Source organism: Triturus cristatus, chromosome 6, assembly GCF_964204655.1.
Source record: "Triturus cristatus chromosome 6, aTriCri1.1, whole genome shotgun sequence".
Lineage (NCBI taxonomy): Eukaryota > Metazoa > Chordata > Amphibia > Caudata > Salamandridae > Triturus > Triturus cristatus.
The window spans coordinates 1,003,807,498-1,003,821,755 of NC_140589.1; the positions used below are offsets into that span (position 1 = coordinate 1,003,807,498).

The window sequence follows — 14,258 nt, forward strand, 5'->3', positions numbered from 1 at the left end:
GGTCTAGTATCATTAGTGTTCGTATTGTTTATTTATTTTAGATGCTGAAGTGGATTTCTTTAAGCTAAGGTCAATGATCACAAAAATAGGTGCAGATCCCAAAACATTTTTTACAGGCTCTATTCCATGTCCTTGGTGGTAAGTTAAGGCAGTACCTTTTGCCACTGTTTTATGACATCAGGTTACATGTTTGCGCATATTTGTTGTGTGCCATTTTGTTCTCCTAGTGATGTATTATGCATTTCTTTTTGTGATGCTGTATTTCTGTGCTGTATTATCGCAACGTGATTTTGTGTAATACTGGCTGTATTTGTTATCTTGGATTCTGTTTCAACTGTTTTTCCCTTTTATGCTGTGTTATTTGGAGTGTATTATTGTGTTATGGCCCGTTTGTTTACTTTAGCTCTGTCAACAAATAATGCTGCATTCAATCTAAAAGCAGCACACACCGTAAAGATGCAGAGACGAGCAATCATTCACCACTGAGGTGGTAAAATGAAATAGCTCTTCTCCAGTTCTTCGTCTGCTCTAGAAATCAGTTTTGAAGTGCTCAGTTTATGTAATGCGGCTGACTCTCTGTCATAAAAATGTTCTTTACTGTAAACATCAGTAAGTGGACCCTTTTGTGCCGAATCCCACTTGTTGCCATGTGGATGGAGTATTAAGTTAAGTGAACAAGCCTTTCTAGCTAGAAACAACCTGCTAATCATCTCATGAATGCGGATAAGTTATACCTGATTGACCCGAGTAACTGTCGACAAATATTTCTGTGCAATATGTCAGGTTTAAACGAGTGGTGTTGGCATTGAGGGGAACCCCTGGGGTAGCGGGGGCTAGTGGGTAGGCGGAGGAGGGGCGGTGCGGTTTATTTCTGTTCCTCCCATTGCTGTGCTAAATTTATATATAAACTTGCCGGGAAGCCTTGCAGGATGCTTGCACAACCATTTGCAGAACTGCAGGTTTTGACAGTTGTGTGTGTGGTTGTGAGGGAGGAGTATTTCCTGAATGCTTTCAAATAAGGACTCAAGTGGTTAAAAGGATGATGAAATTGTGACATGCATTGCCAACGACGAAAAACAGAAGACTTATTGATGTACAAACGAGCAGTGGTTAATTTGTAAAATAATAAGTGCCAGGGCCCCGACCAGGAGGCTACTGCAGCTTGCACCACCCATCGCCCCTGTCATCGCTGGCAAAACAGCTACTAACCATCTCTCTCACCTGCAAGTGCGGCAGTTCACATTATTCTAGGTCCCCAAAGCTATACGAATGGCTGGGGATGCCGGTATTAGTAATTTTGCATGATTACTGTATTCATAAACTGCCATTAGAACGATTGTCATCTGTAAATTAGATAAGCAGTGCCACCATGTGGCAGACTGTCATAAGTGTGGTGTTGCTTCTGCATACTGCATCTCACATCATAGGGCCAGGCATCTATTGGATGTCTTGCACTGTGAGGGGCCATAGTTTGCCTTGTCAGACATGCTTATCCACCTAAAAAGGTCACTTCAGTTATTGGGTAACACTTTTTAGGTCTCGCCTATGCAGCGAGCAGGCGCTGAGTAGTAGGGGACCTTTTGGAATCAATCAGCATTTTGGCCAAAAACGTGCACGTTTTGCATTGCTTTCTATTGCAACGCGTGCACGTTTGGCGTTTCCCTTGCGGCAGCGAGCTTTGGCGCCATCTGTTTGTAATTATGTTGAAAACAGATGGTGCCCCTGCTCGCTCCCGCAAGGGAAATGCTGTGTGTGTCTGGGATGCCAGCCGTGTCAGTTGCCTTTCAGTTCGATGACACGCCGCATGCCACACCTCTACCCCCTTCTGCCGTTTTGGTCTTTTCCCCCGCCCGTGCTGCGATTGGCTCTGTGTGTATTTAATGTTTTATTTTGTTTTGTGCTCTTCTGCACTATATTAACTTATATTTTCAGCTGGCTAACAGAGATATCGCTAAATGGTGGAGGTTACCCTTTCCTCCTCTGATAACTCCCTGGAAGCAGTAATACGATACACAATCCAAAGCATTATGTTTTATAGTGCACAAACACGCTTGACTAGTACGAATGAGTATATTAGCCTGCAAACAGAAACTAATTTCAGTGTTTCAAGGGCTGATTAAGTTTCTTTTCTCAGCAAGAATCAAATGCCCTTAGAAACCAATACTTTGAATAAATATGTTAGAACTGAGAACCAGATAATATTGGCCTCTTTCTGCTCTCCCATGTGCCCCCTTCGAGATCCTCCTCTCCTTCCACATTCTGCCAGCACCCTCCTACCCAATAGTCTCCACCACCACCACCATGTCCACCACCACGTCCACCACCACCGCCATGTCCACCACGTCCACCACCACCACCATGTCCACCACCACCCTCATGTCCACCACCACGTCCACCACCACATCCACCACCATGTCCACCACCACCCCTACGTCCACCACGTCCACCACCACGTCCACCACCACCGTGTCCACCACCACTACCACCACCACATCCACCACCATGTCCACCACCACCACGTCCACCACCAAGTCCACCACCACCACATCCACCACCACCACGTCCACCACCACCACCACTTCCTCCACCACCACCACCACATCCACCACATCGTCCACCACCACCACGTCCACCGCCAACACCACCACCATTTGTCCACCACCACCACGTCCACCACCACCATGTCCACCACCACCATGTCCACCACCACCACATCCACCACCATGTCCACCACCACCATGTCCACCACGTCCACCACCACCATGTCCACTGCCAAGTCCACCACCACCACGTCCACCACCACCATGACCACCAGCACGACCACCACCACCATGTCCACCACCACATCCACCACCACCACGTCCACCACCACCATGTCCACCACCAGCACCATGCCCACCACCAGCATGTCCACCACCACATCCACCACCACAACATCCACTACCACTACATCCACCACCACCACATCCACCTCCACCACGTCCACCACCACCACATCTACCACAACCACCACCATGTCTACCACCACCACCACTTCCATCACCAAGTCCACCACCACCACATCCACAACCTCCATGTCCACCACCACGTCCACCACCATGTCCACCACCACCACGTCCACCACGTCCACCACCACCACGTCCTCCACCACCACGACATCCATCACCACCCTGTCCACCACCACCATGTCCACCACCACCACTACAACCACCACATCCACCACCACCACCACATCCACCACCACCACCTCCACCACGTCCACCATCACGTCCAACATCACATCCACCACCACCATGATCACCACCACCATGTCCACAAGCATCCACATCCACTAAAACCACCACCACCACATCCACCACCACCATGTCCACCACCACCACATCCACCACCACCACCACCACATCCACCACCTTGTCCACCACCACTACGTCCACCTCCACCACATCCACTGCCAATACCACCACCATGTCCCCACCACCAACACCTCGTCCAGCACCACGTCCACCAACACCATGTCCACCACCACGTCCAACACCACCACGTCCACCACCACCACCACATCCACCACCACGTCCACCACCACGACGTCCACAACCACCACATCCACCACCACCATGTCCACCGCCACATCCACCACCACCACGACCACGTCCACCACTTCCACCACTACCACCACATCCACCACGTCCACCACCATGTCCACCACCACTACCTCCTCCACCACCACCATGCCCACCACCACCACATTCACCACCACCATGTCCACCACCATGTCCATCATGTCCACCATCAGCACCACCACCATGTCCACCACCACTTCCACCACCACCACGTCCACCACCACCACATCCACCATGACCACCACCACCATGTCACCACCATGTCCATCACCACCTCGTCCACCACCATGTCCACCACCACGTCCACCACCACATCCACCACCACATCCACCACCACCACACATCCACGACCACGATGTCCACCACCACCACGTCCTCCACCACCACCATGTCCACCACCACCACGTCCACCACCAATACATCCACCACCACGTCAACCACATCCACCACCACGTCAACCACATCCACCACCACATCCACCACCACCCCCTTCACCACCACCCCATCCACCACCACCACCACGTCCACCACCACCACATCAACAACCACCACATCCACCACCACCACATCCACCACCACCACCATGTCCACCACCACCAACATGTCCACCACCACCACATCCACCACCACCATGTCCATCACCACCACGTCCACCACCACGTCCACCACCGCCACCATGTCCACCACCACCACGTCCACCACCACGTCTACCACCACGTCCACAACCACCACCACATCCACCACCACCACCACCATGTCCACCACCACCACCATGTCCACCACCACCATGTCCACCACCACCACCATGGCCACCACCACCACGTCCACCACCACCACCACATCCACCACCACCACGTCCACCACCACCACATCCACCACCACCACCACGTCCACCACCACCACGTCCACCACCATGTCCACCACCACATCCATCACTCAAAACAAGCATTGGTATAGCCAATAGGTCTCGCCTTTGGGACCTTATAAGTGTTTAGCCATGCAACACTTGATATTGTTGCACCAAGGATATTGTGTTGGATAACTAAACACTTATAAGGTCCCAAAGGCGAGACCTATTGGCTATGCCAATGCTTGTTTTCTTTACCGATGCTTTTATTTTTCCATTCTTCATCCAATTTGATTTTTTAAAAATGTTTGTCTGTTTAAACTGTGTTTTCAGGTTACAGCAAATCAAAGTGATTTTTTTCATTTAGAGACGGGCAGACATTAAGTTTTCCACCAACGGATCCCCCATTGGCTCCCTCAATGGGAAACTTCTTTTGAGACCCCGACCGAGTAGGGGCTGTCAAAGGAAGGGCATTATATTGCCTGCCTGATATAGGGTGGACAATGTTAGTGCTTTTTTTGTTTCCTGTCATCACTGCCAGGAAAAGACTAACCCGGGGGCTGGGAAAGAAAGTAATACCCCCTAAAGCCCTTGAAGAATACTATCAGGGTGCGGTGGTCATTTTTGTTTGTTTTTAGAAACCAATTCCCGCTATGGGTGTTTGTCTCAGAAAATCACCAAAAATTAAAATAATTGGTGCTCAGCCAACAGAACTGACAATGGACATCCACAAATATTTTGTACTTGATATCCTTTCAATGTACAGAGATTACCTCTGGGCTAGGATCAGAGTGTGACAGGATGGCACAGGTAATGTTGTCTGCAGAACTGATGGATAGAGTACTGTCCATCAAACTCACATTCAGGCCTTTATTTTTGTGTGATGTGCATTAACACTGAATATTGGTTCTACACTATTTCTGAGCGCATCTGTACATCCGGACTTTTCCATTAAAATTAAATGGGATGGTTAATCGTTTTTCGAGTTACAATTTTTTTGCAAGCATTTGACTCTAGCATGTTGTCTGTTTTTTGCTTCTCTTTATGTGGAGTTAAAAATAAAAAAAATAACCATTGCACCATCTGCCAAAGCCAGATTTATTGGTTGTACTCTCTGTGGGGCCAACGCGCTGCACAAAAGGATACAGGGAAACCTGATTATTGAGACTGGGTATTAGCAAAAATGGCAAGAGCCCATTTACATTTTAAGAAAGACAAGAACATATGGAAAATGAATGGTAATTTATTGCATGTCAACTTCTTTAAAGATATATGCTCCAGATTTTTTGTTACATTGAGATGTAATTGAAATATTTGGTAGCTATTTACTTAATATATTATTGGGCACTTCCTCAATTTTTAATCAGTTTCTTTTTTGTATGACACTATTTTGGAATACAAAATTCAATAATATATGAAACCATGAACATAACAGTCTCATGCCATTAACACATAATAACACAAAATAGAAAAATACTCAACCAAAAATGTTATCACTCCTTCACAATTAAGGTTATTATAATTAATTGCTTCTAGCACCTTTGTTCTCCTGCAGTCTTTCCTTCATTGTCTACATGAATGTCTCAAAGCTTTACTGCATTGAGGCAAAAGACTTCTGAGAGCCCCCAGTTGCCAGAAAAATGACTCCTTCCACATTTCCAGCTGGCATTGCTCATGCCTTGATGCATGTATGAGGCTGCCATCTTTGGTGGAGGTGAAGAGTTGTAGTTTTGGGCAGGCCGCAGGTGCATGTGGTGTAGAGGCATGCCCTAAAAGTGCAGCATTATCATACGCTGCTGGGAGTAGCAAAGGATAATCCAGACTAACTGGGAGACAGTGACTCTTGGAGAGGAATCACTACAATTCTGATAACGGGTAATGAGAATTGCAAGTATTCATCAGGTGGAAATGAATTCCCTAGACTAGTGCCATACGTAAGCTACTGCTGCATGTGTGCTAGCTGAAGGATGAAAGGGATGCAGGCCAGAAAGAGTAGAACCTAGAGCTTGTCTGTCATCACAGCTTTGTTTGCAAGACTATAGCAGATGAATGTCATTGCCTTCATTGAAGTTCTCCTCCTGTGGATGATAGTGTCGACTGACAGCAGCATGCAGGACACCTAGATTCTCTTGTGGCACTGCTTTGCAATCCCCAATGGTGGATGGGGTATGTTGGGCAGGGAGGTACATACCCATTATTCCATGAGAAAATAAAGTTTGTGGGCATAAGTTTCCCTCATAAAAGATATAGGACATTGCATGGGAGTTATGGGAGACAAAGAAAGAGAGACAGGGAAGGTGGTGGGGTGGAGAGACCCAAAATACAAAGGAACTGTCATTTTTGGGGGAGTAGCAGACAGGCATATGGGGTACTGATTTTACCATACCACTCTGATCTCTATATTGCTCAGGCGGTGCTGCCATTAGATGTGGATGATGAACAATGATTCCTGAATTATTTTGATCATCAAAAATGTTGATTTGAGTCTACATTCAGGCAGTTCAGCTGCCAAATGGCTTCCCGCTACTTCTTCCTGAGTTCCTCCATTATATGCTTATCCACCTAAGTGGCATTCACCCTATTAAAGCAGTGCTGCATGTAGCCTGTTTTACAGAACCGCAGAGAGGGTCATTAGGCCGAATGCAGAAATACATGATGAGGCATTGTATATGTGTACCTGTCTATGTTATATTCGTTGTAAATCCTGTATAGTTTTGCATATAAACATATGTCTGTGTATGCTGAAATTTAGACTTCTACTTTTCTTTGTGAGTCAGCACCTCTCTGCATCTATTATCACTATAATTTCATATTCTCATGTGTCTTTCTGGTGATAATGATAAAATGATGGGAATGCTGACTGGCATAACTATATTGGTGCTCTAAACATTGATTTACGGATCATACCATAGGTGCTCTATACATTGACTGACTGACCATACAGTAACCAAGACTTTCCCTCAATAAACATTAGATGAGTTCACCATGGCCTTAGGGAGGCTTCAGGAAAGACAACCAGCCACCCTTACTTACTGTTTTGCTGAGATAATTTCAATTCATTTTTACTTTGTAAATTTTCCCTTTATATGGAAGTAATATTTTCTATTTTACCTGAGTAAAATTTTCTCCTTGTGGGATAAATTGCTGTCTTGAAAATTAACTTTTTGGTTTCGGAATTGTGACATTTAATTGTTTGATTTCCCATTTACAGCGCAGTCCTCCAATGGTTGTGACTGACCTTTATGAAGATATGAAAGATGGAGTGAAGCTGCTAGCCCTTTTAGAAGTTTTATCTGGACAAAAACTGGTAGGTGCTTGTAACAAAATATGGTTATCTTGGTAAACACATACTTTTTTTTAAGTAATGTCTGTTGTTTCATAGTTCCATTTAGTTATGAAACATGCTGCCATATTCCAGGCCATGTTGTAATAATATTTGCATGTTCATGAATTTGTAGGAGAGGAATAGGGCTAGTGGATTTATCTTTTTTTTTTTACTAACTGACAGATGGTTAATTTTGAGAGAAGTGTTATTGAGAATTTTTTTCAAACGACTATTCTCTCCAAAGAATGCACTTAGATGTTACAATCAATGCCTTTGCTTAACAGTTGCATTTGTGTATCTTCCCATACCTTTGAGAGTTAGGTCAACAAGGACAATCCAATGCAAGGTTTAGAGGGAAAATGGGAATATTGGAAAAGTCCTGCTAAAATGTTGCTTAAGGAAGAACTAATTTCGCAAAAAATAAATTTTTTAAAATGTGTGCAGATAGGGTTAAGAAATATCTTGAGCATATAAAGTGTTTGTGAAAATAGAGACTCTTGTCTGACAGACATAATCATAAAGATGAGATTTTCACTTCCTATGCAAAGAGGAACAGGAGTTGGCGAAGGTCAATTTTCAGACCACTGCCAATCGAAGTGCTTCTTAAATTTATTGTGATCCCAAGGACCAGAGGAGAAATGATTTTATGAAATGTTGTCATGGGCTGTAGTAGCCCAGATTAGGAAGAGGATATTATATTGTCTTGGGATCAACCCATTGTGTAAAAGACAGAGATACTGGAGCAAGGTTAGCTTCACTGCTCCTTATCTGGGTCCTAAGGAGACAGAAGTGGAATATTGAACACTACATATTTTTAGAATTGTCATTTTTTATTGACAATATGCATAGTAGAAGCCATACACAGCAAGCTGCCTTCAACCCTTTTGGGCCAGCCGCAATGGAGGCACCAACAAGATAAATGCAACCAGGAGATCATTAGCGTTTAAGAGTAAATAAAGGTTACACAGCAAGCTGCCTACAACCTATCCAGGGCAGGCCACATCATCCAAAGAATAGAGGAAGCAGGCAAATCGTCAAGGTTCCACAATAAGAATCAAAGTCAAAAGTCTTAGCAGAGCAACCCCCAGTACTCAATCTCATGCACTACATATTTTTATGTAAAGCTCTCACATAGCTGTTAAAGCACATCTAAGATACAGTGCATGTTTTGTTTTTACTTTTGTATTGCTTTTCCTACTAATTTCATAATTGTTATGCTACGTTTGTGTGATTTTTAAAGAAATCATATTTTGCTTCTTTGAAAAAAAACTTGGCATTAGAGGCAGTGCATCTCATTATCCCTTTTAGTTTGTGCATTCTTCCAAAGATTTTGGTAACTTTGCTGCGAGGAGTAAGTCTATGGAAATAAACTTGGAGGAGCTGCATAAATATGTAAATACAGTTAGCGGCATTGCATACATTTTCATCTCTGCTCACCTACTACAGTCTGTCTCAATGTTTAAAATCTCTGATATGTCTGACTAATTTATTTGACCTTAAATGTGATTCAGCATTCAAATATATTTTCAACATGGAGTTTAAGAAACAAAATCTTTAACTTTAAGTTTGGCAACAACACTAACTCCTGAAAAAGTTCAACATCTGTGTAACTGCGCAGTAAATGTTAGGTTAGTGTAAACTGCTAAATATAGAAATTGTAATATGCTCAATTACATAGAGCAAGCATGGCTGAATTCCCTCAATTTTCATGCTTTGGCTCAAATTCTTAAACTTGTCTCAATACTGAATGTGGACCACAGAGTAGGAAATTCAAATCTTGTAAGACATTTTGTACAAAGGTACACCAATGAGCTGTAATTATTTCCTTACTAATCAATATCATCCAATTTGAAGACATTTATATCGGATCTTATAATTTACAAGGTTTGTGTATATGTGACTCCAAAAGTCTTTGGAATTCTACGTATCTTTTCCGAACATGCGCAAATTGAAATAATTGTGGGATTCCCTCTGTGTGAAATTCCATTGTAAGGTATTGTTACAAAAGCTCTACTGGGAAAGTAGAAATTGAACATTTGAACCAATGTAGGTTGGAACCCTATTTCCAAACAAATTTTATTGCGTTATCAAAAAACATAGGCACAAAAACATACCCAAATAAGACTGCAAGTGGACAGATTGAGTACAAACTTAGTACTTAGCAGGATATTACAGTTCCACAATGCATCAACATTCATCTGCAAGCAAAGGAGAAAAGGAACCCTCTCCTAACATTGGGGAATGTGATCTGATTGGGGGATAATCCCCGGCACCCCTTCCTCCGTCTCGTAGTAGAAGTCAGCAAGAACTATTAGTTGGTATATCTCCGGCCTCCATCTATAGCTTTCAACTCTAACAACCACCCCCTCCCAATCCCAACTATCCCCCCTCCCTCTCCACCCTCCCCCCCGGCATGTCGCTGAGTTAAGAAAAGGTTCAGTGCTGGATCCACGGGCAGGACCATGATGCTCCACGGTCCATGCATTCCAAACCGCAAGTGTCAGAGGGACAAGTGTTCACCCAGGATCACCCGCCGTATCTGCGCCCTGCTCTCTAAGCAATCAGTGCCTCCCAGCCTCAGTTATCTGCTGCTGGCTCCCCCCGGCCAGGAGAGCCCTCAATATCTCCAGGCGGATGTTTTACCAGCTCCACCAGTGCAACCCAAGCTCGCGCCATTTCCAGCGATTTGTCACTCCCAGTGCGGGTGGCCATGCGTGACCTACAGCTCCCCTCTGCTTCTGCCCATTTCACTAACTCCCTAGTCCATCGCGCTAAGTTGGGGCCAGTCCTTGACTTCCAGTGGCTGGTGATCTCCCTCTGGGCCAAGACCAGTCCCAGGTCTATAAACTTACTAGTGATTTTGGTCCTGGCAGTATGTGGAAACCAATGCAACAAACAACAACTCAGTGTCAACGCTACCCCTCTTTCTGTTGCCGCCGCCAACTCAGACGTCACTCCCCGTCAGAACTCTCCCAGAAGCGGACCATCCCAAAACATGTGGAGGAACCCCGCCCCCTCCAGGGTACACCGTGGGCATGCTGCTGAAACCCCGAAGTATTCATTCACCTTGCCCGGGGTAAGGTAAGCCCTATGCAGCACATAGAAGTGGATTCGCTGGAAGCGGGTGTTCCTGGAACACTTCCAGGCCCATTCCACCAACTCCCCCAATTGCTTTTCCCCCATGGGTTCCCCCAATTCCTCTTCCCATTTGAGACGTAGGGCCGACAAGGGCTTTCGCAAGCTGTGGATAATCTGCCTGTAGAGACACGTGACCGCCTTAAACGTTCCCGCCGCCATTACGACATACTGGCAGGCCAGCGAGGTCTGAGGTTCCACCATCCCCTCCCGCCAGTGTTTCCTAATGGCTGCTGTCAGTGCGGCATGAAGCAGGAAGTCCCCGCGTGGGAGGTCATGGCGCTCCACCAGGTCATTAAAAGGTAGGAGGTTGCCATCTTCAAATAGATCTCCTACAGTAAGTATCCCCGTCTCCTCCCCATCCCGTAGTCTACCCCAATCACCTCCGTGTGGTAGGGCCTCACATATCGCTAGCGGGATCTCCGGTGCATAGGGTGTGCGCATGCACGCACGCCGGGCCAATCGGTTTCAGCAATTGTGCACCACCTGTAAGTCAGTCGGGAGCACCCTATTCCTTATGGACAAGCGCAGCAGCACCCGGGATAGCAGCGCCAAGGGAGGGTCCGGCCCATCATCGGTGCCTAATTCGGCCAGCCACCCATTTAGTGAACCATTGTAACTGCGCTGCATGGTAATATGCCTCTAGATCCGGCAAGGCAAATCCTCCCTCTTCTCTGGGTCGCTGCATGGTGACCAGGGCCACCCTTCGACGCCCCTCGCCCCACAAGAATCCTTTGAGCAATGTGTTGAGCTTCGCAAACACCTGGGTTGGGATCCAGATCGGAAGCGTCCCAAAAAAATAGAGGAGCCTGGGCAGTGTGACCATTTTAACCAAGGCAACCCTACCCGCTACCGATAGCGGGAGCTTTCCCCAAAACTCAAAATAGGTCTTGGCCTTACGTATGGCCCGCCCTATATTACCCTCCAACATGTCGTTAGGGTTGTGGTAGATCTGGGTTCCAAGGTAAGGCAAGCAGCTGCTTTCCCACGAGACCCCCTCCGCCGGCTGCGTATCATCCCTGCCTGGATGAGTCGGAAAAAGACAGGACTTGGACCAGTTCACACTAAGCCCTGCGGCCTCCCCCAGAGAATGCAGTAGTCCCTTGGCTCCGCGGAGGGCCTCCTCCGAGTCGGCCAGAAATAGTAGTAGATCGTCAGCATACAGCGCTATGTGTTGCAAGTGTCCCTCCACTACTAACCCCTGGTAGTGACGTCCCAATCGGGCCTGACCAGCCATTGGCTCCATTGCCAGCACAAAGAGCAGGTGTGACAGCGGGCAACCCTGTCTCGTCCCCCTACCCACGTTGCAAGCAGCAGAGATCAGCCCTCCCGTTCGGACCCTGGCAGTGGAGTTATTATACAAGATTGCTGTCCGTTCCACGAAGCGGTCTCCCAGGCCAAACACCCTCAGAACTGCGAAAAGATATGGCCATTCTAGACTATCGAAGGCCTTCTCGATATTAACCGCAAAAATACAAGCCTCATCCCCGCAATAGGTATACGCCCGCAGGACATGCAGTAATCTCCTTATGTTCATTGCCGTGTTCCTAGTCGGGATAAATCCCGCCTGGTCCACGTGAACTAACGTTGACATGTGGGCCATTAGCCGATTAGCGAGTATTCGACTTAGTATCTTATAATCCAGGTTAAGCATGGCAAGCGGTCTGTATGCAGTCCGGTCCCAGGGCGGCCTACCCAGTTTAAGGAGGGGCACGATGATTGCCTCCCGTGTGGTAGCAGGAAGGCAACCCTCCCGCCGTGCTTTGTTATATACTATGACCAACTTCGGTGCCAGGGTATCTACAAATGCAGAATTAAATTCCACCAGAAGGCCATCCGTCCCCGGCATCTTGTTCCGAGTCATATGTTTGATAGCGCTGCACACTTCTCCCACCTCAACATCTTTACCAAGCTCCTTCGCTGCCTCGATATCAACCTGGGGAAGTTCTATCCCCTCTAATAGCCCCGCTCCATTAGTTGCCCCAAGATCAAGCCTACTCTGGTAAAGAGTGGTATAATAGTCCAGAAAATGTGTGTTAATGGCTTGTTGAGTGTAATACGCCACACCCCCCTGATGTTTGCCAACCATGCCAGCAGCGCCCCAGATTTGTCCCGTTCCGCTTGGACCCGAGTGGTGTAGGCCTTATAATCAAAGGAGCGCAGCCTTTCCACCTGCATTGCCACCTCCTCGCGTGCCGCAAGCAGGTCCTCCTGCCTATCAGGTCGTTCCGGTCTCTCCTTTTCCAGATCTCGGAGCCTACTCTCTGTCCTCAGCACCTCCTGTGTCGGCACCTTTCGGACTCCCACCACCTCCCCAATACAACGCCCTCTGATTACTGTTTTGAACGCGTCCCATTCGATAAGTAGGCTCGATGCAGACCCCGCATTATCTAGAAAATAGTCGTCGATCGCAGATCCAATCGAGGTCTTAAACACTTAGGGCCCGATTCACAGAATTAACTTAAGACTAAATCCTAAACTTACTACTTTGTGGTATTCACAGAATGCACTTACTACTTTTGGTATTCACAGACTGCACTTACTACTTTTGGTATTCACAGAATGGATTTACGACTACTAACTTTACGTCCGCACTCGGGCCGGAAATTCCGGCCCGGAGGCGGAGCTTTCGGCCCGGAGGCAGAGCTTCCGGCCCGGAGGTGGAGATTTCAGCCATGGCTAAATCTCTGCCACTGGCCGGAATCCCCACCTCCGGGCCGGAAGCTCCGCCTCCGGCCGGGGAGCCCCGCCTTGGGCCGGAAGCTCCGCCTCCGGGATGGAATTTCCGGCCCGAGTGCGGACGTAAAGTTAGTAGTCGTAAATCCATTCTGTGAATACCAAAAGTAGTAAGTGCATTCTGTGAATACCACAAAGTAGTATGTTTAGGATTTAGTCTTAAGTTAATTCTGTGAATCGGGCCCCGGATCTTCTAGCGCCTCTGGTCTCAACCGCCAAGTAGGAATGGCAGGCTTTGCCTGTACCCAATCCATTGATAGTAGCACAGGGTTATGATCAGAGATCGTTCTGTTCAAATATTCACTATGGGAAATCCCTCCGTGCACCTCTGGGGAGCAAAGGAATGAGTCCAGACGAGCATGCAACTCATGGAACTCAGAGAAGTATGAGTAGTCCCTATCGCCCGGGTGGTGGGCCGTCCAAGTATCTATCAGTCCCCACTGGCACTGCCACGCCCGCCTAGTCGCTGCAAGTCTGTGCACGGGAGCATCTGGAAGAGGTGGATGAGAGCGATCCAGGTCCACGTCAGCAATACAATTAAAGTCCCCCCCCAACAGCACCGAACCCGTCAACAGGGGAGCCAGCTTCCCGGAGA

General features: G+C 47.2%; 1 protein-coding gene across 1 annotated transcript in view; it reads left to right on the forward strand.

The window, feature by feature from the left end:
* SYNE1 (spectrin repeat containing nuclear envelope protein 1) overlaps positions 1 to 14,258 on the forward strand; it is a 1,959,630-nt gene that overhangs the window by 416,680 nt on the left and 1,528,692 nt on the right. The window contains exon 4 of the mRNA XM_085611789.1: positions 7,679 to 7,774. Coding sequence (XP_085467915.1) covers positions 7,679 to 7,774 — 96 coding nt within the window. The remainder of the gene's footprint in view (positions 1 to 7,678; positions 7,775 to 14,258) is intronic.